This window comes from Capricornis sumatraensis, chromosome 10 (genome assembly GCF_032405125.1).
Source record: "Capricornis sumatraensis isolate serow.1 chromosome 10, serow.2, whole genome shotgun sequence".
Lineage (NCBI taxonomy): Eukaryota > Metazoa > Chordata > Mammalia > Artiodactyla > Bovidae > Capricornis > Capricornis sumatraensis.
In genome coordinates this window covers 70,611,824-70,637,132 of record NC_091078.1, presented here as the reverse complement: position 1 = coordinate 70,637,132, position 25,309 = coordinate 70,611,824, and the positions used below count along the sequence as shown (strand labels likewise).

At 37.1% G+C, this 25,309-nt stretch overlaps 1 protein-coding gene across 1 annotated transcript in view; it reads left to right on the top strand.

Moving 5' to 3' along the window:
- Window positions 1-25,309, top strand: part of CNTN6 (contactin 6) — a 170,576-nt gene that overhangs the window by 96,675 nt on the left and 48,592 nt on the right. Inside the window, 1 exon segment of the mRNA XM_068982444.1 lies at window positions 1,690-1,840. Coding sequence (XP_068838545.1) covers window positions 1,690-1,840 — 151 coding nt within the window.

Here is a 25,309-nt window from a genome sequence, read left to right as displayed (position 1 = left end):
ATTCTTGCCTGGAGAATCCCATAGACAGAGAAGCCTGGCAGGCTACAGTCCATGGGGTCCCAAAGGGTCAGACATGACTGAAGCGACTTAGCACACACACATGCACAAGAACTTCGTGGGGGGTGGGTATGGGTGGGCAGCTGAGCAAGAGCAATGTGACTTGATGATCTTTAAACTTTTTCCTCATGGTTGTAGCCTCCTGGCTCCAGGATGAGTGCTGTACCTACAGAAATCAAGTCTATACTGAAACCCAAAGAAGACAGAGGGGACAGCCCCGATCATTAGAAAAGCAAAATTTCCCTGCGTCCTTACATCAAACTCCTTTTATGTAATTAGCTAGAACCCTGTCACATGTCCACTCAGACCTCAAGGGAAGCTGGGAAATAAGCCCCTATAGTGGAAAATGTTGAGACAGAGCAGTTTGAGGATGATATTCTGAGACAGTCAGTCAGTGGAGTTGTCACCATAAATGACTCAGTGACGTCTTTCATCCTGAGACTTCCTTAACAGTATAAACACAGGAGATGAGAGGAAGAATCAAGTAAAACAGCAAAGTTTTGTAAGTCTGTGGGTGATGGGCATTGATTCATTTGTTTCTTCATTCAATCATCATTTATTGAATACTTATTGTGTATTAAACCCTGAAAACAGAACTGTCAATATCAAAATGATCTTTATAGAACCTATAGTTCTACAGAGGGGAAAAAAAAAGCGCTGAATTTTAAAATATTGTGACTTACAGTCCAGAACTGAGTAGGTGCTATCAGCTGAATATAACCTAAATTGAAGACCTTCTCTTTAAACATGTATCAGAATAAAAAGCATGTATAGGTCAGTGGAAGGGAAGAGAAGCCATACAAGAAAACATGGCATATCTGAAAGAAATTCATATAGACTTTATGCTAGGAATGGGAACTGGACACATAGGTTCCCACAGGCAGGCAGCTAGGAAGACTTGGATGTATCCCCAGGCAGTCTAATTATTTATTACCCTTATGAACTGGTATTTATTCATGATTTATTTAGTGAGGACAGAGTTGAAACTGACAAAGGCTGTTTGTTTTTATTTTTCTCTGTTGTTGTTGTTAAAGTTTCTACTCAGCTTGCCTGCTTCAATTGAAGGCAGACTATTTCCATTTTTCCAGTTAATGGTATGCCTAAAGAAACCTGAAATAATAATATACTGCTTTTGATTTATTGAAAAGGTATTTCATTGTGTGCGCGCTCTCTCTCCCTCTCTCTCTCGTGAAACCATCTTCACTTTCTTTATTATAAATACTATCAAAAATATGACCTTTTGTAACTTGCTTCCTCCCTAACTCTAGCCTGCTTTTGTTATCTCAATGACCATTACCAAAACAAAAATAATTTACACTTATTGAGCCAATAATTTGTGCCAGTTGGTACTTAACCTTCTTTACTGAATGTTACCTCATTCAAGACCCAGACTAACTGACTGAGGTAATATCTATTGCCATCTTCATTTTACAAATGGAAACAGAGACTCCAAAATGCCAAGTCCACAATGAGCTCCAAAACACCTTGAGCAAAGTAGCTTCAAAAAGAGGTTTTTGTTTTTGTTTTTGTTTTTTACAGATATTAGATTCTATCTAGGATACTGCATCAGTTCTTCGGTTACAACATGTTGATTAGATAAGTAATTGAATAATTCTGTGATTTTGTTTTTAGCCTCAGCTCCTGATTTCTCCAAAAATCCCCTTAAAAAATATTCAGTTGTTCAAGTTGGTGGGGATATTGTGATCGAATGTAAACCAAATGCTTTCCCCAGGGCCACTATTTCCTGGAAAAGAGGAATAGAGAGCCTGAGACAAAGCAAAAGGTAAAAAAAATCTCTTTTGATTTAATATTTTAAATATTTTATAATATAATATCTTCCAGATTTTAGAGTTTACTAGGTTTTCTAAAATTCTCTCTCTTACAGTAAGCTTGCAATTGTGTTATCTGTAGATTTGAACATTTTCACATGATGGTATAAACAAAAGGAATTTACAAGGCTATGAACTGTTTGTATAATTTGACTGCAATATTTTCAGTGCATGTGCTTGTAATAGATATATTTTAAGAAATCCTTTAAGACCTTTTTCTATATTCAGTTTGAAGCCTTTTTCCTGACCCAGCCTGCTGAGAAATCAGTGAGAAGAGCATACACAAAGGAGAGAGACATTCATACTCACACACCTGGTGTTGTGGTTTTTAAATAGTCACACAGGTGTTCACTCCATGACAAAATGAACTCACCACATGAAAAAAAAATGTAGAGAGGTTCCCGTAGAGAAAGAAGAGAGGTTTCCTCCTATTATGGATGTGATTGAGAAATCCCAGATCAGCACTGGCAAGTTCTCTGGGAGAGTTTTGACAGCACAAAACAGGTGTTTTTCTTTACTTATAACAGATTTCATTCCATTGTGCTATAGAACCTTGTATATTCAGAGTTGATTTGACTAAAGTTCCAACTCAAATGTAAGGACCCACATGTGTTTCTATGTGGTCAGATACACAATAGGGTGCTACTATGAAATAGCCACATGCTGATGGTATGAAAATGATTTCATGGTAACTTCTTCAGCATCGTATGTGCCACAAACTCATATGCATACCAGGCAGGTAACACAAATAACAAGATGCACCAGGTAAAAGAAAAGACAGCTCAATTGTCATGACAAAACACGGAAATCTGTCAATCTCAAAATCCTGTGAAGGAGTGGAGAGTGAGTTCTACACCTAAAAGGTGTAGTCACAAATCTGAATTCAGTCAAATGTTGTTTTATGGGTAGAACTTTTAACATTTCAGGAAAAGCTAGAAATCTAAATTTTGGCATTGAAACTCTGGGCCAGAAAAAACATCCATGGGTTGGTTAAAGGGACACCGTTTTGTCATTTCTGATCTCAAACTGCATTTGTGGTCAGGAAGAGAGAAAATTAGGTTCGGTTCAGTTCAGTTCAGTCGCTCAGTCGTGTCCGACTCTGCAACCCCATGAATCACAGCATGCCAGGCCTCCCTGTCCATCACCAACTCCTGGAGTCCACCCAAACTCATGTCCATCGAGTCAGTGATACCATCCAGCCATCTTATCCTCTGTCATCCCCTTCTCCTCCTGCCCCTAATCCCTCCCAGCATCAGGGTCTTTTCCAATGAGTTAACTCTTTGCATGAGGCGGCCAAATTACCGGAGTTTCAGCTTCAGCATCAGTCCTTCCGATGAACACCCAGGACCGATTTCCTTTAGAATGGACTGGTTGGATCTCCTTGCAGTCCAAGGGACTCTCAAGAGTCTTCTCCAACACCACAGTTCAAAAGCATCAATTCTTCAGTGCTCAGCTTTCTTTATAGTCCAACTCTCACATCCATACATGACCCACTGGAAAAACCATTGACTAGACAGACCTTTGTTGGCAAAGTAATGTTTCTGCTTTTTAATATGCCATCTAGGTTGGTCATAACTTTCCTTCCAAGGAGTAAGTGTCTTTTAATTTCATCACTGCAATCACCATCTGCAGTGATTTTGGAGCTCCCCAGAAAAAAGTCTGACACTGTTTCCACTGTTTCCCCATCTATTTCCCATGAAGTGATGGGACCAGATGCCATGATCTTAGTTTTCTGAATGTTGAGCTTTAAGCCAACTTTTTCACTCTCCTCTTTGGTTAAAACAAGCAAATAAGCAGTGCTGATTTTGTAGAATGCTCTCACTGTTATATCTCTCACTGAGGCCTTGCACACTCCTGACGAGAAAGAGAAAGCTCTTCCGAAGGCACTCTTTCTTTTCCTTTTCTGTCTCCCAGGGACTCTACAGCCCAGAACTGAAGCTTTTCCCAGGATAGGGATCCTGTCAAATTTATTCTTGTATGCCCTGTGCCTTGGCATAGAACCTAAACTCAGTAAGTATCTGCAAAATGAATGAATGTTTCCAAAAGGATGAATATGTGAGGCATTACCAGCTTCACAGAATGGCTATTCTGGGAGGGAATGCCTCAACACATAAGAACAGATGCTATGAAAAGAAAGGTGAAAAAAGACGAAAGGAAAGCTGGTGCCTGCCCCAGTTGGTCTCCTTCCCTTCTAGAGTACCTGGGAGACGGCTACAAGCACTCCCAACAAATCTGGATGCGCATCCTCTTTAAATGTTTTCTCTTTCACCTCAATCCTAATCAAGGTTTAAATGCACTGCTATAGAACAGGAAAACTCAAGAGAATCCCATAGCCTCAAACACAGGCTCTGTACTGAGCATTGGGATAAATTGATTAGCTCTGCTTCATTTACTAAAGTGACTGTAAGTTTTCACCTAAAGAGCAAGAATGACTACTGTTTACCCTCCATAACCTTTAAAGATCTGAATGCAAGTAAGGGTGTTGGGAAGCGAGAAAAAAAAAAAGGGAGGGGGGAGAAGATTTGGATGAAGGTAAGAAAATGAGAGAGAGAGAAAGCTTTGTAGGGTACAAGGGAAACTGCTTTTTAAAACAGGTTTTCAGATTTATGTTTTATTTGTATAGAGGATGTATTTGGAAGCTTTTTGACTCCAGAACAGTTACTGATAGTTAAATCAGATTCATTCTTGTCTCACTGGGATTAAAAGCATGGTCCATGTGATTTTTATGTACATCTTTCATGATTGTATTCACTCGCTGCTTTAGAATTTCATTACATGTTTCAACAAAAGAAAACAAATAAAATTATCTTCTGAATATGCATCCTAAAAAGTTGAAAAAAATCAAGCCCCAGTAGATGTGTATCTCTGCCAGGTATAGATGACCTTAAGCAGTATTTTTCAAGGGTCACACACAGCCAGCACTGTGAGACTTTGTGTCTCTGCAGGCTTCCTATCCTGTCCTTGCTTCTATTGTCTTCTGAGAAGACCGATTTCATTAAAACCAAGACTTCATGTAGCTTATTGAGAAATGCAGCACCTATGCTTCTATTGGTGTTGACTTGATGGCCTTTCTGTAGTCTTATCATGGGGATTTTCAAACAGGCTGCAGGTAAAAATTAGAATGAAGTCACAAAAAGAAAAATGAACACCGTATATTAATGCATACATGCAGAATCAATAAAAAATTGGTACAGATGGTACAGATGAAGCAACTTCCAGGGAAGAAAGGGAGAGGCAGACATAGAGAATGGGACTGTGGACACGGCAGGGGAAGCAGAGAGGGGATGGATTCAGAGAGTAGCAGTGGCATAGATACGCTACCGTGTGTAAAACAGGCAAGCAGTGGAAAGCTGCTGCGTAGCACACGGAGCCTAGTTCGGGTGGAATGTGGGGGTGGGAGGGAGGTCAAGAGGGAGGGGATATATGTTTACTTATGGCTGATTCACATTCACACTGCTGTACAGCAGAAACTAACACAATACAGGAAAGTAATTATATTCCAATAGAAAAATATTTTAAAATAAAGAAAGGAAAGAAGGAAGGGAGGAAGGAAAGGAGGAGGAAGGAAAGAAAGGGCATTGACTATTTACTACTGTAGAGGTGGTATGGTACAATGAAAACATAGCTCAGCCTCTATTCAGTCCTAATTGCACCATAATTTGGAGTAAGTCACATGTCCTTGTTAGGCTTCTATATGTAAAATGGATTAGAAGCATCACATCTTCCTAAAAGGCAACAGAGAGCAAAGTGGTCTCTTCAAGCCCATTCAGGTCTAAGCTTGATTTTTACTTCTGTAGGTTTGATCTGAGCCATTAGAGGGTAACTGAATCTTTTCCCCATGATCTTTTCTCCTTCTCAAATCAGCGATGCCAGGACAAATCCCAGGTCTTAGCAAAGTAACTGCATTCAGCTTGTAAATAGCTACCACAGTGCAAGAATACTTTGGTGAGGAGAATATTAAAAGAGTATCTAATGCCACACACTATTTCTTATAACATTTGCAATATATGAATAAAAATTATTTGACTTATAGTCTGTGAATACATTTGAAAATTGAGTGTGCTCACACGTGTGTGTATATATTAATATGTGTGTACCACAGGGTTAGCCATAATTTCCAAACCTAATGAAATTAATTACACTAGGAGATAGAAACCTAGTCCATTTTCCAAATTTTATAGGACCAGATCACAAACTCAAACACAGAATAATGAATCTTAGTATATACTTTTTAAATGCCACCTCAGCTTGAATATTATATCTAAATAATATACATAATTCCTATCCTTTCATACTTCTGTTAAAGCATGATATAACTGTATACACAGGAAGATTAAAAGAGTCAGATATAGAAAACAGTTTAAATGACTTCAAGTAGGAACAGTCTTGACCTTGGAAATACCTATATGGGGAAATGCATGTTTTTAGCCTCTGTTTTAAAACGTCTATACCATCCAGTCTACTTTGAAATTTCATTGTCGCTACACTTGCTTCCAATAAAGTGTAGCTATCTGTCTAGAGGTGATTGAAAAGATTCTAAAGAAATCTGTCCAAAGTAACCTTACTCTGTGGCTTACTTTAAAACAAAATGGTGGCAATACATATTTTTTGAAAATTTCTTCCAGTATTACATGAATCGAAACAGCATACAGCTTACAGCTAATGTAAAGCTTAGACCTGATGCCCAACGTGCCTTCTCTGTTTCCAGAACTTTTCCTTTCTACAAATAATGGAGAACACACTCAAACTCTTTATTTTTGGAAGCCTACTGTCACATGATTTTTACTGAATTTCATGCGTTGATAATTCAGATCAAGCAACATTTCTGAATATGGTTTATATTTCTTATTGGCCTATGTGTCACATTTGAAGTCCTGACTATTTTAAGAGTTCCATCTTTAACAGTGTCTCTATTTATGGCTAGCTGTCAGAGAAGAAAAGTTTTCTTCCAACTAAAAATAGTCAGAACCCTAAGGCTGCCTGATTTCCTGCTAGAAATGTATAGTCATACTCATCTACCTCATTCTTTCTGGAGCTACCAATCATTTAGAAACAGCATTGAAACTGAAGAGAAGCAATGGTATATTCCTCAGCAAGAAACTGGAGTGTATTATTAAGAGCCCCTTGCTGGGAATCAAAAAATAGGGTTACAGTTCTATCATTGATAAGGGGCCTGACCTTGAGTAAAATCACTAGCTTACTTTTTTTTTTTTTTTTTAATTAAGGTCACTGTTCTTGTATTTATTTAAAATGAAATAATTTAAAAAAAAACTAACAGAAATACTTGACATGCTATCCACATAGTGACTGCCAGAATAGAGATTATATTTTAGAAATCAGTACAAAGCATTAATCTGGAAGGTTGAAATTGCAGATTCTATCATACTCAAAATTTTGTACATGCTTTGCTAATTTGTTCAGGTGCTGGAATGATTGTGCCAAACATGGTGATTGCTGTGAGTTGTCAAATTAGCTAAAGTGACCGGTTTGGATGGATTCAGAGATTATAGAGGTCCCTGGTATCTAGACTTAAGCATCACTGAGTACAAGGCCCCATTCACTAACTCACCATTATGGACCTAACACCCAGCACAAACCTGGAACACAACAGATGTCCAATGCATATTTTCTACTTTGCTAAATGAATGAGAGCTAAAATTCACTTTGTTTTGTGTCTACCTGAATTAAGAGATTTCTACAGTTAAACCTAATATGTATTTAATAATTAATAGGCCCAAAATGTGTTCATTCATTCATCCTGTAAGTATTTAATGAGCAACAATTATACCTCAAATTCTATGCTAGGTGCTGTGGATAAGTTTTAAGTAGCCGACTACATGATGCATAATACATAAGAAAGTGTTTTCCTTTTCAATTATTTGGAGTCAGAAGATCTGATTTCTGTTCTGAACTCTACTTCTCACTTAGCTGATAATTCTAGTAAGTCCTTTAATTTAACTGGTCCTCAGTTAATTCATTCAAAAAAATTGTAGAAAATAATAGTTGTCTCACTCTTGGAGCTGTGTGACTCAAATGACACAGAATGAGTGAAAAGGATGGATGATCTGTCTATACTCTGTTACCATTGGCTGCATGTATTGCTGTTATTCCAACCTTTATGCAAATCCAAGTTGCACATTCTTACCTCCATCAGCCAAGGGAAAAACCAGAGACTTCACCACAGGAAGTCAAGATGAATACAGATGAAGCTTATCTCTGCAAGGCATTCTGAGGCAACTGAGGGAATCAATTCCACATCTGCTAAGTTTGATTAATCACTTCTTTTTTGCCTTGTGGATCCACTTAGCAAGTGAACTGACAGAAATCAAAGGCCTAGATTTATCTCCTTATCCCCAGTGACTGCTGGCTACCTGTGCAGGGATCACCTCTTGAATTTAATAGAAGACGTAGGAAACGTGAACTTTCTGGACCAAGAGCTCAAAGCTGTCCTCTGACAGGCAGCATACAAAAAGATGCCGAAATCACCTGAGATTTTGTCGGAGTGGATATACACTCTCTGAGCAACAGAAACAAAGAGGTGGACCAATTTTTTTCCCTATTATCAAAAGAATAATAATTGAATTAATAAGTAACACACCATCTTGTTTTTTCATTTTCCTAAAAACATCTACCATATTTCTCTCTCATTTCATGAGATGAAGTAAAGTCAAATCCAGCTATATGTTAAATTGCCATTATAATGAAAATAACTATTTTAAGCATGTCCATAAGCCAGTCAGTATACATGCTTTTCATATTTTTCAAAAAAACAAAGTGCAGTTTTTTTTTCATATTCATATACATTTCTAAGGTGTATTTGAATATACCTTCAGACACAGAGTATATAGTTACGTTTGTACTAGTTTTACCCTGATAATCTCAAAAAGCTGAATACAAAGGACACTTTTAAATTAAGAGGGAATCAAACTCATTCAGACTTAGAGATTCTGCCCCTACCCCCGAACAACTGGTTTCAGGATGTGGTCACAGGCCATAGACTTAAAACAAGAGGACCGTTGGGACTTTTGGAACCAATTTCATGACCTCTTTCCACTCAGATACATATGTGTGTGTGCATGTATCCCCGCGCACACACACACATACTTCAAAAAGATCTTAGGAGACCATGGATTTTGTGATTTCTCCTATAGTAATGACATCATAAAACCTTCATGGCTCTGAGCATTTCACAAAATGCCTGCATCCCGTGACAAGGTATGAACCCATAAGTTGGTATGGAATCTAGTAGTGATGCTTATTCAATAGTTTTGCTGCAGTCTGGTAGGGCCACTCCATTTTCATCTGCGTGACACTTCAACTCCTAAGACCTCTTTCCTAGACACAAAAGAGATTTTTAGGAGTCTGAGGAGAGCTGAAAGAGGTCAAGGAAGGAGTGAGAGGGGAAGCAGAAATGAGAGAAAGGAGATGAGGAAGAAGAAGGATGAGATGACATTCTCTGTGCCAAAAGAGAATTGATCATTATTGAGCAAGTCACTTGATCTTTCTTCTCTTCATGGATAAAAAGGTGTCCTTGGGAAAACCTATTTGAAAGTTCTTAGCATAGTGACACAGAAAAAGAACAGAATTAAAAGTGAGTCTGTTTTCATTCTTTTTCTTGCTAAGCCACCAGGAAGGACAAAATAGTTCCAGAGTTACAAACAGTGACAGAACCTGTTGCCCAACACTTTGTTATCACTCCACTTTCTCCTTGGAGCCTTGTCACAAGCATCTTACCTTGTAAATCAGCCTGTGGGAGTCTGCCTGCCAGATTATAAGGAAGCCACTTATATGATGCTCCCTCCCTTTTTGACCCTTTTCTATGTATCTTCTCCAGTGGCACATTGTTAAAAATTGTCTGCCTATGCAGGAGATGCAAGAGACATGGGTTTGATCTCTGGGTGAGGAAGATTCCCTGGAAAAAGGGATGGCTACCTACTCCAATATTCATGTCTGGAAAATTCCATGGACAGAGAAGACTGGCAGGTTACAGTCCATGGGATGGCAAAGAGTTGGAAATGGCTGAGTGACTGAGCACATAGTACGCATGTATCTTTCAGTAACTGCTTTCTAAATCACCATTATTCCTCCTTTCTTTTAAACTTTTATTCCCAATCGTTCATTCTTAAAATATCCCCTCCACATTTTTAAAAATACAACTTTAGCCAAAATGTAGCAACTGCTAAGTAGGCTTTCCTATCCTTTACTCCTTGCAGAGCTTCCGAATGGAACAAGCAAACAAATCTAATTTTATTTTGTATCATCAACTACTTAATGTAATACTGCTTAGTACATCAGGTAACATGAGTATCAAATAGGCAAATGAACCATATGTTCCCATGTTTAAGGAAGAATGACAGTCTGCATAATGCCAGGCTTATTACAATCTCCCTTCTGTGTGCTTCTTTGTAATAAAATTTTAAACTGTTCATACTCAACTCCTGAGAGCCTTGTTAAGGTGAGCCTTTCCAAGGGAATACATGCTGAAGATGTCAAGAGCCATCTGATACTCTTGCCTATGTCACGCAAAGATGTAACAAGCTAAAATCCTATGTGTGCCCGTGTCACTCTTGCCCTATTTTTTCCCTCTTGCCATCCAGTCTTCTTTCCTTCATCCCCACTGGCCTGGAGCACTGACCCTTTAGCACAATGCTTATAGAACCACCTGCCTGCCATGGTCTGAAAAAGCTCCAGGTCGTTAAAGATGTAAAGCCTGCCTTTAAACCCAACCTGTCCAGCTGGGTATGCACTGTTTTATTTTACACTACTGTCTTGCTTAGACTACCGTTGCTTTAGTTCCTTATTTAAAATGTTTTAATGATGGGAAATAACATCATGTGAATTTAAGCCAAGAGTAAATATGGCAAAGAAGTTCCAGAAATAAATAGCATCCTATAAATTCTTGTACAAGAAGCTATCACTGAAAATGCATATAGGCCTCATTGTACACTTGCTAAGAATTCGTAGGCTAGATCAGTTGCTTTCACTATCATGCATAAGATTATTGTGCCTAAGATTTCAAGATCATGCATGATTATGCACCTAAGAACGTTGTGGAAAAATGCAGAATCCCAGGGTTGCATTCAAGATTTTGAGTCCATAGGCATGAAGCAGGGTTGAGCAATCTGCATTTTTGCAAATTCACTCTGTTCCCAAGTAAAGCTGAGACTGTTCAATAGCAGCAGAGAAACTCTGCTTTGGAGCAAACAAATAATTTGCATAAATCACAGCAGGATCCTCTATGATCCACCTCCCAGAATTCTGGAAATAAAAGCAAAACTAAACAAATGGGATCTAATTAAAATTAAAAGCTTCTGCACAACAAAGGAAAATATACGCAAGGTGAAAAGACAGCCTTCTGAATGGGAGAAAATAATAGCAAATGAAGCAACTGACAAACGACTAATCTCAAAAATATACAAGCAAATTATGCAGCTCAATTCCAGAAAACTAAACGACCCAATCAAAAAATGGGCCAAAGAACTAAATAGACATTTCTCCAAAGAAGACATACGGATGGCTAACAAACACCTAAAAAGATGCTCAACATCACTCATTATCAGAGAAATGCAAATCAAAACCACAATGAGGTACCACTTCACACCAGTCAGAATGGCTGCGATCCAAAAATCTACAAGCAATAAATGCTGGAGAGGGTGTGGAGAAAAGGGAACCCTCCTACACTGTTGGTGGGAATGCAAACTAGTACAGCCACTATGGAGAACAGTGTGGAGATTCCTTAAAAAATTGCAAATAGAACTACCTTATGACCCAGCAATCCCACTGCTGGGCATACACACCGAGGAAACCAGAATTGAAAGAGACACATGTACCCCAATGTTCATCGCAGCACTGTTTATAATAGCCAGGACATGGAAACAACCTAGATGTCCATCAGCAGATGAATGGATAAGAAAGCTTTGGTACATGTACACAATGGAGTATTACTCAGCCGTTAAAAAGAATTCATTTGAATCAGTTCTGATGAGATGGATGAAACTGGAGCCGATTATACAGAGTGAAGTAAGCCAGAAAGAAAAACATCAATACAGTATACTAACACATATATATGGAATTTAGAAAGATAGCAATGACAACCCTGTATGCAAGACAGGAAAAAAGACACAGCGGTGTATAACGAACTTTTGGGCTCAGAGGGAGAGGGAGAGGGTGGGATGATTTGGGAGAATGGCATTCTATCATGTATACTATCATGTAAGAATTGAATCGCCAGTCTATGTCTGACGCAGGATACAGCATGCTTGGGGCTGGTGCATGGGGATGACCCACAGAGATGTTATGGGGAGGGAGGTGGGAGGGGGGTTCATGTTTGGGAACACATGTAAGAATTAAAGATTTTAAAATTTAAAAAAAAAACTACAAAAAAAAATAAATAAATAAAAAATAAAAATTTTGTCTCATTTTCTTTCCTCTAAGAACTCTGCTTTCTATACCAACATGCTCAGCTCCTCATCTTATCTCAATGCTCAGGTCAATTAGTTTTGAAAATATGAATACAATTAGCCTTCAACTTACTATGTGTCAACTTACTTATGTGCTTGCTTCTAATTTCTGAGTGACATTTATATCTTCCAAAGTTTTCATAAATATTCAGCAGCAATAATTTTAAAGACAGAATAGGTCAGTTATTAGCACAATGTATACAAATCACCTTTTGTTCTTGGTTTGACTTTGGAAGAAAGAAGTGCTGACTTGATAGGCTTGAAGTATAATGCTCCTTAGGTAAAGAAAATGGTTGCTTGACTGGTTTGTTAAGCTGTTTGTTACAGCTACACCTTCTTAGAGATACCAGTGGGCACAAGGAAAGTACATAAATAGAAGTAGAAACAGAATTTTTTCTTGGTAGAAATTATGATCCAGTTGAAGAAAGAAAAAACAAACTAATTAAATGGGAGTTAGTCTCATTAATATTTTCAAAATGAAGAGTGAGGCTGTCAGAGCATTTTTAAAAATCATTATTTCCCTATTTCCTTCATTAAAAAAATTTCCACTATAGAGTTTAAAAAAAATTCCAAATGAAATTTACACATAAGCTCATTTAATAAAACAGGTAAAACTGAACAAATCCGGATAATGTCCTGAAGAGAGAATCAGAGCCCCACCTCAATACCCTCACCACTTTCCAGTCACAAGCAACCCAAGGAGTGCCCTAAAAATCTCCTGGATCTCTTGAGAGCAGAGTTGGAGAATTCCTGATTTAGACTGACAAATCTGATTCTCAAGTGTGACTTGTCAAGCTACTCATTTATTTATAAGCACAGTTGCAAACCAATTTGACAGGCCATGTGAAAGTTTCTAGGTTTATAAATCTGAATGAGTTCAGAGTCTCATGAGGGAAGCAGGCAGGTCAAAACCTCCAGTGCAGTGGGGCGTGTGTCACCACAGACAGGATGGGCTGGAGACACAAATGCAGCTCACAGGAGTAAAGAAAGGCCTCAGCAGGTTGGAGGCAACTGACCCGGCACTTGAAGGGTAGATGGAAAATTTCCTAGATGAGGAATGTGGGAGGAGCAGCTTTTCTGTGTGGTTATTGTAACCCATAGTTAGCTTCGTACTTGTTGCCATTTTGAAGATATAGATATAGACTTTCCTTCCTCAATACAGGATGTATTTCATCCATGATTTCTCTAAATAGAGAATCAAATTATTTTATGAGTCATCCAACAGTCGGTTCTTTGAGTATTCCAGGGATTCTTCAGTATACTTAATAACATACAGTTTCATTCCTTCTCAGATTAAATTAACCAATTCTGTCAGCAATATACCCTTGCCACAGTTGAACCTGAGCCTTCTTATACCTAATTATAATAATATCCAGTAATATCCTACCTACAATTGACAGACCATGTGTTGAGATGTTAGATACAATACCACTTAATTTTCACATGATGCCTATGGGGGGTATCATTTATTCATATTTTTTAGATGGTTAAAGCTAAGGTTTAGAGAAGTTAGGCATCATGTCCAAAGTCACAGAGACGGTAAATGATAGAAAAGCATTCCAGGAAGCTCTGATTGCAAAGCCATGTGTAATCTTTAACACCACACTCTAGGTTTTTAATTAGCTTTCTGATGTAATATAGTGTCCATCTGTGGCTCTAAAGGCAGACTGTCATACTGTACAAGTTATTTGTTCCTCATTTTTCTTTCCAGTTAGACAAAAGCTCTTCTGAAAACAGTGACATGCACAAATCCCATCTTTATATCTATAAAAAGTATTAGAATAAATCCATTTGTTGTCAACATACTGAAAGATGGAGTCTTAATTCACATCAATATAATAAAATAAATCAGTTCACTTAATGGCTTAACATCCTGCATCCACAATGTTCAAATGACTGATTCTTTTCTTTTCTTTTCTAAAAAATTATTAATGTATTTGTTTAGGGCTGAGCAAGGTCTTCATTGTTGTGCTTGGGTTTTCTCTAGTTGCAGCAAGCAGGAGCTACTCTCTAGCCATGGTGCATGGGCTTCTCATTTCAGTAGCTTCTCTTGTTGCAGAACATGGGTACTGGGGAACACAGGCTTCAGTAGTTACGGTGTGCAGGCTTTAGGACGCAGGCTCACTAGTTGTGATGCGTGGGCTTAGTTATCCCATGGACTGTAGGATCTTCCCAGTCCAAGGATCAAACCCATGTTCCCTGCATTGGCAGGCAGATTCCTAACCACTGAACCACAAGGAAGCCCTTGGATTATCAATGTAACATCAACTATAATTTTTGTTGACATATAGTCAGGGATATGAAAATTCAACACATAAGGATAAACTTCCTAAGCTCCATAAAGGACTTGATCTAGGCATGAAATTATGTTACAATTAAGAAGGAATTAGAGTCAGCAGACAATGAGGCATGTCCAGTTGACCCTCCCCCTGCTCAGTCAGTTTGTAAAGTTAGTTTTGTAAAGTTTCTGAGGAATACAATAATTCAGTAGCCAAAAAGAAAAAAAAAGTGAAGTCACGCAGTCGTGTCCAACTCTTTGCGACCCCATGGACACCAGACTCCTCCGTCCATAGGATTTTCTAGGCAAGAGCACTGGAGTGGGTTGCCATTTCCTTCTCCAGGGAACTTCCCAACCCAGGGATCGAATCCAGGTCTCCCACATTGTAGACAGACGCTTTCCATCTGAGCCACCACTTGATCTTAGCCAAAAGGCCAAGAAGCGATCTAAAACTGGAAATCCCACTAGCATCCACCACTTTCAAAACTACCCATGTTTAAGATAGTGAGGGGAAGACTTTCCCAGATACACATATTCTGTAATCCCTGAATTATAAAGCTGGAGTGAAAAAGGTAATAATCGTGAATGGTTCAGCCCAATTCTCTTACTTTTTATATTTGAGGGAAACCAAGGACCTCAGGAATTAACTTACTAGTTTAAGTTCATCTGGCTGTGTTTGAATCTCATCTATCTATCTCAAAGTAGGCTGCAGATATAACTTTACATTTGCAAAATTTTAAAGCCCGAGGAAAATCACACAATAGGCTCATCATCATAAATGTAATGAAAGTGTAGCCAAAATGTCTTCACAATGTTCAAACTTCTCCGTTCTACTCTGCACAGCTCTTTCTCCCATTGTCCTTTCAATCCGTTCTCCTCTAGTTATTTGAGGGAGCATCCTTTTTAAAACATTTCTTTCAAGTCCTATTTTCACAACTTTTTTGTCCCTTGCCAACTTTATAATTTCCTGTCTTTTCTTTTGATTTGCTTGTGCTGTAAGGCATGTTAGCATATGAATCTGTATTAATTCCCTTCTGTGTCTCAGGCATCCTAAAATACTGCAGCAAACGGAGACACTTTTCTTTATCTTTCCCTCCTTCTACTGAACAGCTAAATATTCCTCTTAGGCCTCTTTCATTGGATTAATTTAGCTAAGCTTTCCATCTGATGCTATTTTGTTAATTTTAAATCACATTTCCTTCACATTTTATGAGAATCAGCCTAGCAGCACACTCTTTGGCATGCCATCAAAATAAAGACACATCATGACTCCAAATAATTACATTATTTAGCAGAGACTATCTGCCATCTCCTAATTTATATCACAATTCAGTCACCCTAAATCTGTATTTGTGTTGTTTGTGAGCCACTGCAAAGTTGTTGCCTACATTATTTCCATATATTAAACATGGAGTCACATTTTGTTGAATTCTAAGGTCCGAATACTTTATGCCTGATTTCTGCTTTGGAGTTTAGAACAATTGAACCAAACATTTAACTTTGAAACATTTGGCTCTTCACACCAGTAATTATGCATTAGGCATAAAATGCAACTACAGAAATCAAGAATTTTTACAAAAAACTTAGACACTGGTGGCAGTGATGTTTTTATTTCTATGCAAATTAAAATGTGTTTGATTTCATTTTTAATCTCCCTAGGTAACACCTCTAAACAATCTTTTGGCTAGCTAAATGCTTTCAGTTAGCTCTATAATGACACTTAAATCATCTTTGATTAATCAGTTCATGAGAAACATATCTTTAGCTATTTAATCTGTTTAAAATATATATTCCTCTTGTCCATTAGGAGTGGTTAAAAAATTAAATGGCATGCATGACCTGTTTTTCCCCTAGGCACCTGAGAAAAATGTATTTTCTGAAAAAAATATATTTAATTTATTTATGCTACCAATTCTGATGCCATGCCATGTAGGTTTTTATTTTTGTTTACTTGTCCTGCTCCACTCACATTCCATTACATATAAATTTAAACACACTGTGTATGATGTTAATCAATACGAGAGATCAAAGAAACACTAATACTTGTCTGCAGATAGGAAAGAGACTAATAAAATGCAAATATTATCACAGTGTTTTCTGTAAATAAACTAAAGAATTAGAAACCCCTCAATAGGGTCTATATTAACATAATAATTAATTTTTGTATGAAATATTTTAATAAAACTTCAGTTTCATGATTGGAACTATATTAAATAATGATTAAAATTTGCTCTCTCTATATATATGCATCCCTGGTGGCTCAGAGGGTAAAGTGTCTGCCTGCAATGCGGGAGACTTGGGTTCGATCCCTGGGTTGGGAAGATCTCCTGGAGAAGGAAATGGCAACCCACTCCAGTACTCTTGCCTGGAAAATCCCATGGATGGAGGAGCCTGGTAGGCTACAGTCCACAGGGTCGCAAAGAGTCATACATATATACTAGGTAAGACTGATTTGAATGTATTTCTTTACCTCAAGTTTTGTCCTAGTTTATATGGTATCAACAAACTAACTTGAAAGTCATTTAGCTAAATAAGCCCTATGTTTATACCTATACTAGCTTTTATTTTAAATTAAGAAATTATTTGCCTAAGTGACTTTTATTGGTAATGATAATAAATATACATCTGCTCCTAGAAAGAGACTAAAGGTTCTGGGGTATACACAATCAGAAAATGCATATTTATGTAATATCTATGGACTTTCCTGGTGGCTCAGATGGTAAAGTGTCTGCCTACAATGATGGAGACCAGGGTTCAATCCCTGGATGGGGAAGATCCCTGGAGAAGGAAATGGCAACCCACTTCAGTACTCTTGCCTGGAAAATCCCTTGGACCGAGGAGCCTGGTAGGCTCCTCCTGGTAGTCCATGGGGAAGCAAACAGTAGGACATGACTGAGCGACTTCACTTTCACTTTTCTTTCTATGAATTATGACTTCTTAAAAAATACAAATAAAGAATAACAGCTACCATTTGGTGATAGTCATTATCTGCTAGGCTTAATTCAGCATTTAAAAAAATGCACTTAAAAATTTTAATTCACAAAACAAACTGATGTTGTAACTACTGTTATTCCCATTTACATATAAATTTTCATAGAAAACAAGTGCTTCCAAAGTAACAAAGCCAACAGGAGAGAGTCAGAACACAAAGGAAAACCAAGCTAATTTTAGAGGTCATGGTCTTAAAACCTCTGTGTCACCTGAAGCAAAAAACTTAGCTTTAACTAACACAACATTATAAAGCAATTATACTTCAATTTTTAAAAAAAAGCCTACTTTTACAATCTATTTACAGAGTGAAAGCTTGTCTAGAAAGAAAATTATGAGAAAGGAGCAGAAGCAGTAAAATAAAGATATTATTTTCAACAAATGGTGCTGAAGCAATTGGAAAACCACATGCAAAAAAATTTAGACACAGACCTTATACCTTTCACAAAGGAAAAAAAAAAAAAAAACAACTCAGAATAAACCACAGACTTAAATGTAGAAAACAAAACTGTAAAATTCTTAGAAGATATCATAGGGGAAAATCTAGATGACCTTGGGAAAGGCCATGATTTTTAGATACAATATCAAAGGCAGATCCATGAAGGAAAGACATAATAACTTGGACTTCATTGAAATAAAAAAAAAGGAAAAAAGCTTCTGTTCTGTGAAAGACAATGCCAACATAATGAGAAGTCCAGCCACAGTCTGGGAAAAAATATTTTCAGAATATACATCTAATAAAAGATTTTTATCTAAAATTTGCAAAGAACCCTTTAAACTCAAGGATAGGAAAGTAACTCTATTATAAAATGGGCAAAAGACCTTAACATACTCTTCAGCATACAAGATACACAGATGGTAGATACACATTTGAAAAGATGTTCCGTAGCATATGTCATCAGGAAAATGTAAATTGAAACAAGATACCACTACACACAGATTAGAATGACCAAAATTTGGAACACTAACACCAAATGCTGGCAAGGATATGGAGGAATGGGAACTGTCATTCACTGTTGATGGGAATGCAACATAGTACAGCCACTTTGAAAGATAGTTTGGCAGTTTCTTACAAAATTAAAATTACTCTTATTATAGAACTCAGATATTGTACTCCTTAATGTTTACTCAAAGGATTTGAAAATATGTCCACACAAAATCTTCCACACTATATAATTTATGGCATCTTTATTCATAATTGCCCAGATTGGAAGCAACCAAGATATTCTTAAGTAAGGAAATGGCTAATAAACTGTGGTATAGCCAGGCAATGGAATATTATTCAGTGTTAAAAATAAACGAGCTAACAAGTCATGGAAACACATGGAAGGATCTTAAATACATATTATCTAGGGAGAAAGCCAATCTGAAAATTTATATACTGTGTGATGATAACTATTTGACATTCTGGAAAAGGCAAAACTTTGGAGGCAGTACAAAAATCCGTGGTTGCCAAGGAGGGACAAACAAATAGGTGGAGGAGGGAAAACAAATAGGTAGAATACAAAGAATTTTTAGCTCAGTGGAAATATTCTGTATGATATTATAATAATGTGTGTATGTGGGTGCTCAGTCATGTCCAATTCTTCTGCGACTCCACAGACTGTAGCCCTCTAGGCTCCTCTGTTCATGGAATTATCCTGGCAAGAATACTGGAGTGCGTTGCCATTTCCTTCTCCACGGGATCTTCCCAGATCAGGGATTCCACTGAGCCACCAGGAAAGGAAGCAATGGAGTACAAATCTACTAGATACTTGGGGAAGAGACCTCTAGGCTTTCATGTACTCTAAGAAAGATTTGTGGGAACTCTGATCTCACTGCTGAGGGCCCAGGTTCAGTCTCTGGTTGGGTAACTAAGATCCCACAAGCCATGTGGGGTGACCAAAAATAAGTAAAGCAATTAATTTTTTAAAAACAGAAATATCTGCAAATTGAGAACATTTGTTTTCTCTTTTGAACTTAACTCTTTACTGAAAAGAATATTTGTGCTCTTACCTAAAAGGCAGAAAAAATAAAAGATAGATAACATATTTAAAAATTCCTTCCACAAATTTTGCTGAATTTTCTGGTATGTATTTTCCCTTGTTTAGAATTGATTAACGATAATAAGTGTGTTGTGCTTCACAGACTATGATCTGTGCCATATAGTAGATTCTATTTTCTGTGCCTATTCGATCATCTCTGTTTGCACATAGCACTGCATTTTTATTCTGTCTCTATCCTTTTATCTCTTTTTTCAGATTATCTGTTGGGTTTTTTACTACTCTGATGATTTTATAAGAATCATAAAATACATTTTAATAATCCATTGATTAAACCATTAAATTTATGCTGGACAGAGGTGTGAGATATTTTCTGTGTATAAATACCATTAGAGACGTTCAAAGTTACTGATATAAAAAAGATGAAAAAGAAAACCTTTATTTTGATTTAAATGAGGAAGCATTGGTATTTACTTGTTGGTATATTACTTTTTGTAGATTGTTAAGATAAGTAATTTTTAAAAGATAACTTATTAAATGACAGTAAGATTAGCATAGATATTGCACCTTAGCTATGCTAATCAGGTGCTAAAATTATTAAAACTAATATCAATATTTGATCTTAAAGGGATTCCAGTGGGACATTTTACCTAAAACCTAAATTGTGCAGAGTCAAAATTTATACATACTTTTCTACTTCTTATCTCATTTTAATCCAATCTCTTTTACATTTTCTAGATATCAGTAAAATTAGACAGTCAATTAAAATTTCATGGTCTACAGTATTATCTTTAGACAGAACTGGAAGCAATACTCCAGTTAATAATCTAACTATAAAAATAACAGCATTGCTCTAGTTTCAGCAATATGAAATTGTAATTGCCCAATGTCCTAATTTCTCTGAGTTTAAGAAATTTAGCTATTACTAGTCTTCTGTGTCCTAAAATTTTGTGATAGGCTATGGTTAATACTAAAAAAACAAAACAAAACAAAACAGAGACCTCCTCATTTTCTATGTATATGATGTCTACATAATATAGATTTTTTTTTTTTTTCTAAATGTAGGTAAATCAAAGATTGGGCATGTTTAGATTCAATGTAGTGATAAACTGGATGTGAATGCTAATATTTATTATATTTATGAAGTTTATAATGAACATGTTTTGAACTGTGGTGTTGGAGAAGACTCTTGAGAGTCCCTTAGACTGCAAGGAAATCCAACCAGTTCATTCTAAAGGAGATCAGTCCTGGGTGTTCACTGGAAGTACTGATGCTAAAGCTGAAACTCCAATACTTTGGCCACCTCATGCGAAGAGTTGACTCATTGGAAAAGACTCTGATGCTGGGAGGGATTAGGGGCAGGAGGAGAAGGGGACAACAGAGGATGAGATGGCTGGATGACATCACTGACTCGATGGACATGAGTCTGAGTGAACTCCAGGAGTTGGTGATGGACAGGGAGGCTTGGCATGCTGCGATTCATGGGGTTACAAAGAGTCAAATACGACTGAGCAACTGAACTGAACTGATCTCATACAATTTGGGAAAGCAAGAGGAAAAACATTCAGTGCTAGTCTTTAATTTCTTAGAATAACACAACATTTGACACATGTTCCAGGTTAAAGACTCCTACATGTTCACGTGACATCACAGTCTATGTTCATGATGTTTTATTCACAATAGCTCAAAAGTAGACGACAAAGGATATAAAAGCAGAAGGCAACAAGTTAAGGCATCTATTACTTTTGTTTTCCCTTTGTGCTACTAACATGCCACGATGTGGGAAGATTGAAATGTTGGGTGTTCTATCAACTATATAGTCTGCCTTCAATTTATCAATTAACCTTAAAGTGTTTGCAAATGTTGGTGGCTCAGTTTTTCTGTATTTTTATTTTTGTATGCCAGTATAAAATCCCCCAATGTCATTTGACTGTCAGATACAGCTTGTAGTTCTGAATTTCCACCTTTTTATTAATGTCCTAATGCAATTAGAAGAATAGTGTGATAACTATTAATTATTCTATTGTTGAATGATCATAATATATCTATACATGTAAATGTCTTTAAATTCTAATTATTACAGAACATTTTAAATGTAAATGCCTTAATTTGTGATTTACATCTAAATAGACTACTAAGCTTTGGTAATTTAGGGGAAATTTTTCAATTTGATTGCATGAACAGGTGAAATATTCTAATTAAGTGGATATTTGAGAATAGACACTGGAGAGGAACAGTGTTATCACTGAACTGTGAAATGATCACAGAGAAACAGTTAAGGAGGAAACATACATACACCATCAGTTAAGTATTTGGTGATGCCAAGATAATCCAGGGACTGATAAATATCTCTTAGTTAAAGTCACAAACCATACCACTGAATCAGTCAGAGGAAAGGGTTATTTTTTAAGATGTCAGGCAGGAGTAAGAACCAAAATGAGATTCAAAAACACTGGTCTGAGTCATGTAGGAAAGCAAAGACCAAAACTGGTATCAGTGAAAAATAAGATTGATAGGTAGCACTTAATTAATCCAGTTCTTACAAGAAGTCTATGTCCGTACCCCAAATAAAAACAAGAACACTGCAGATCAGAAAAAAATGATTGCACAAGTACAGACAGGAAGTGGTATGAATTCAGTGTAGAGTCTTAGTCAGTGAAATGCTGGGGACAATCTGTCATTAGTCTCCTTTTGAAAAGTCTATCATATACCTCTCAGGTCTCTTTGTTTGAACTGTGACAGAACACTTTGTCCTTTCCCTGCTGTTCCTGTTCATGGAATTGCAAAAGTGCTTACATTGTTTAGAAGAATGAAAAATTAGTTCATCATAGACCTACTGATGGCTAACTAGGCATAGGGCATATTGCTAAGCATGCTAAACGCTTTACCTGATTTTCACCTCAAGATTCAGTGACACAGATAATATTAATATTCCCACGTTACAGATGAGAAAGCGGACAACTTGCACAGTTGAATAACTTGGACTCAGTAATACAAATATTAAATATGATTGCTCAGATTCAGTCACTTCCACTGTATAATCATAAGGGATTTGATTTAGGTCATACCTGAATGGTCTAGAGGTTTTCCCTACTTTCTTCGATTTAAGTCTGAATTTGGCAATAAGGAGTTCATGATCTGAGCCACAATCAACCCCCGGTCTTGTTTTTGCTGACTGTATAGAGCTTCTTCATCTTTGGCTGCAAAGAATATAATCAATCTCATTTCGATGTTGACCATCTGGAAGTCCATGTGTAGAGTTTCTTTTGTATTGCTGGGAGAGGGTGTTTGCTATAACGAGTGCATTCTCTTGGCAAAACTCTATTAGCCTTTGCCCTGCTTCATTCTGTACTCCAAGGCCAAATTTTCCTGTTACTCCAGGTGTTTCTTGACTTCCTACTTTTGCATTCCAGTCCCCTATAATGAAAAGGGCATCTTTTGGGGGTGTTAGTTTTAGAAGATCTTGTAGGTCTTCATAGAACCGTTCAAATTTAGCTTCTTCAGCATTACTAGTGGGGGCATAGATTTGGATTACTGTGATATGAAATTGTTTGCCTTGGAAACGAATAGAGAGAGTTCTGTCATTTTTGAGATTGTATCCAAGTACTGCATTTCAGAGTCTTTTGTTGACTATCACAGCTACTCCATTTCGTCTAAGGGATTCCTGCCCACAGTAATAGATATAATGGTCATCTGAGTTAAATTCAGTGGAAGTGAGAAATAGATTTAAGGGACTAGATCTGATAGACAGAGTGCCTGATAAACTATGGACAGAGGTTTGTGATATTATACAGGAGACAGGGATCAAGACCATTCCCAAGAAAAAGGAATGCAAAAAATTAAAAAGGCTGTCTGAGGACACCTTACAAATAACTGAGAAAAGAAGAGAAGTGAAAGCAAAGGAGAAAAGGAAAGATATATTCATTTGAAAGCAGAGTTCCAAAGGATAGCAAGGAGAGATAAGAAAGCCTTTCTCAGTGATTAATGCAAAGAAATAGAGGGAAAAGAACAGAATGGGAAAGACTAGAGATCTCTTCAAGAAAATTAGAGATACCAAGGGAACATTTCATGCAAAGATGGGCTCAAAAAAGGACAGAAATGGAATGGACCTAACAGAAGCAGAAGATATTAAGAAGAGGTAGCAAGAATACACAGAAGAACCGTACAAAAAAGATCTTCATGACCCAGATAATCACAATGGTGTGATCACTCACCTAGAGCCAGACATCCTGGAATGTGAAGTCAAGTGGGCCTAAGGAAGCATCACTATGAACAAAGCTAGTGGAGGCAATGGAATTCCAGTTGAGCTATTCCAAATCCTGAAAGATGATGCTGTGAAAGTGCTCCACACTTGTTTCCTAGGGAATCTGGCGTAAACTATGTAACTTTCTCTATCATACCCCTCCTCTTATTCACTACATTTCACAGTATTCTCACTGTCTCTCCAAATATTAAAGATTATCATATGCATGTGTGTGTGTGTGTGTGTGTGTGTGTGTGTCCACTCAAATTTGTACTCTGAGAAACTATTAGGTTGGCCAGGGTGTATTTGGATTTTCCATAAGATGTTACAGAAAAACCTAAATAAACATTTGGCCTCATTAGTTTAACTATACCTTGTAAACTTAAAGTGAAAGAGCACTTGCTAAAGTAAGTGCATCCTAGTCTAGAGAGACAGACATGGTTGGAATCTATACTACGTAGCAGGTACATTGATGTACCCCCTTCTTTCCATGCCTCCCTTTCCTGACTTGTAAAATGGGGATGATATGAATAGTGAGCACAGAGGTTTACTTAATGATTCAATAAGCTGACATTTTTAGGGCTTCCCAAGTGGCACTAGTGGTTAAAGAATCCGCCTGCAACTGCAGGAGACTTAAGAGACATGTGTCCGATCCTTTGGTTGGGAAGAACCCCTGGAGGAGGAAATGGCAATCTGCTTCAGTATTCTTGCCCAAGAAATCCCATGGACAGAGGAGCCTAGTGGGCTACAGTCCATGGGGTCGCAAAGAGTTGGACATGACTGAGCACAGAATGCATACATATGCTTAGTAGAGGACTTGTGCAGACACCATGCAATAATAGTTTACAATCTGTTTGTGTTTTGACCAATGAGTTTAGTTCTGCAAAATAATATCCTTGATATTGACATTATCTATTTTTCACATACCTATTGTAATATTTAACACAGTACCTGGAACACAATAGATGTTTAATGAATATTTGCTGAATAAATTTAGAAGCAAAATAATCTCTATAAATGCTCTATAACTTGCTACTAAATTTTTAGAAGCCTTACCATATTCCATGGTACTTTGATATTTTCATACATGCTTTTATAATCTATTATCTGTTAGCAATGTAACCTCAGCCTTAAGTTCTAATTTAAATATATACCTATATTATATGTAATCAATCACTTCAATGTCTTTTGCTTTCTTCTCTGTGGCTTATATTCTCTTTGATAATTATTTATGCAAAGTTCCATTTTTATCACCAGAATGTTTTCCCAGTTTTTAGATAACCAAGCATATCTACACTCGTAGCTCTGTTTTGTTTTTAAATGCCAGAGAGGCTTATGTGAATAAAGATAGAATATTTTAATGTACCTTATTAATATGTTCTTTATAACCCTCCAGATAGCATTTTGAAGTATCTTTTAGAAAAATCCAAAAGAAGGATAGAAAGTCAGCCTTTATCTTTATCAATGTTACC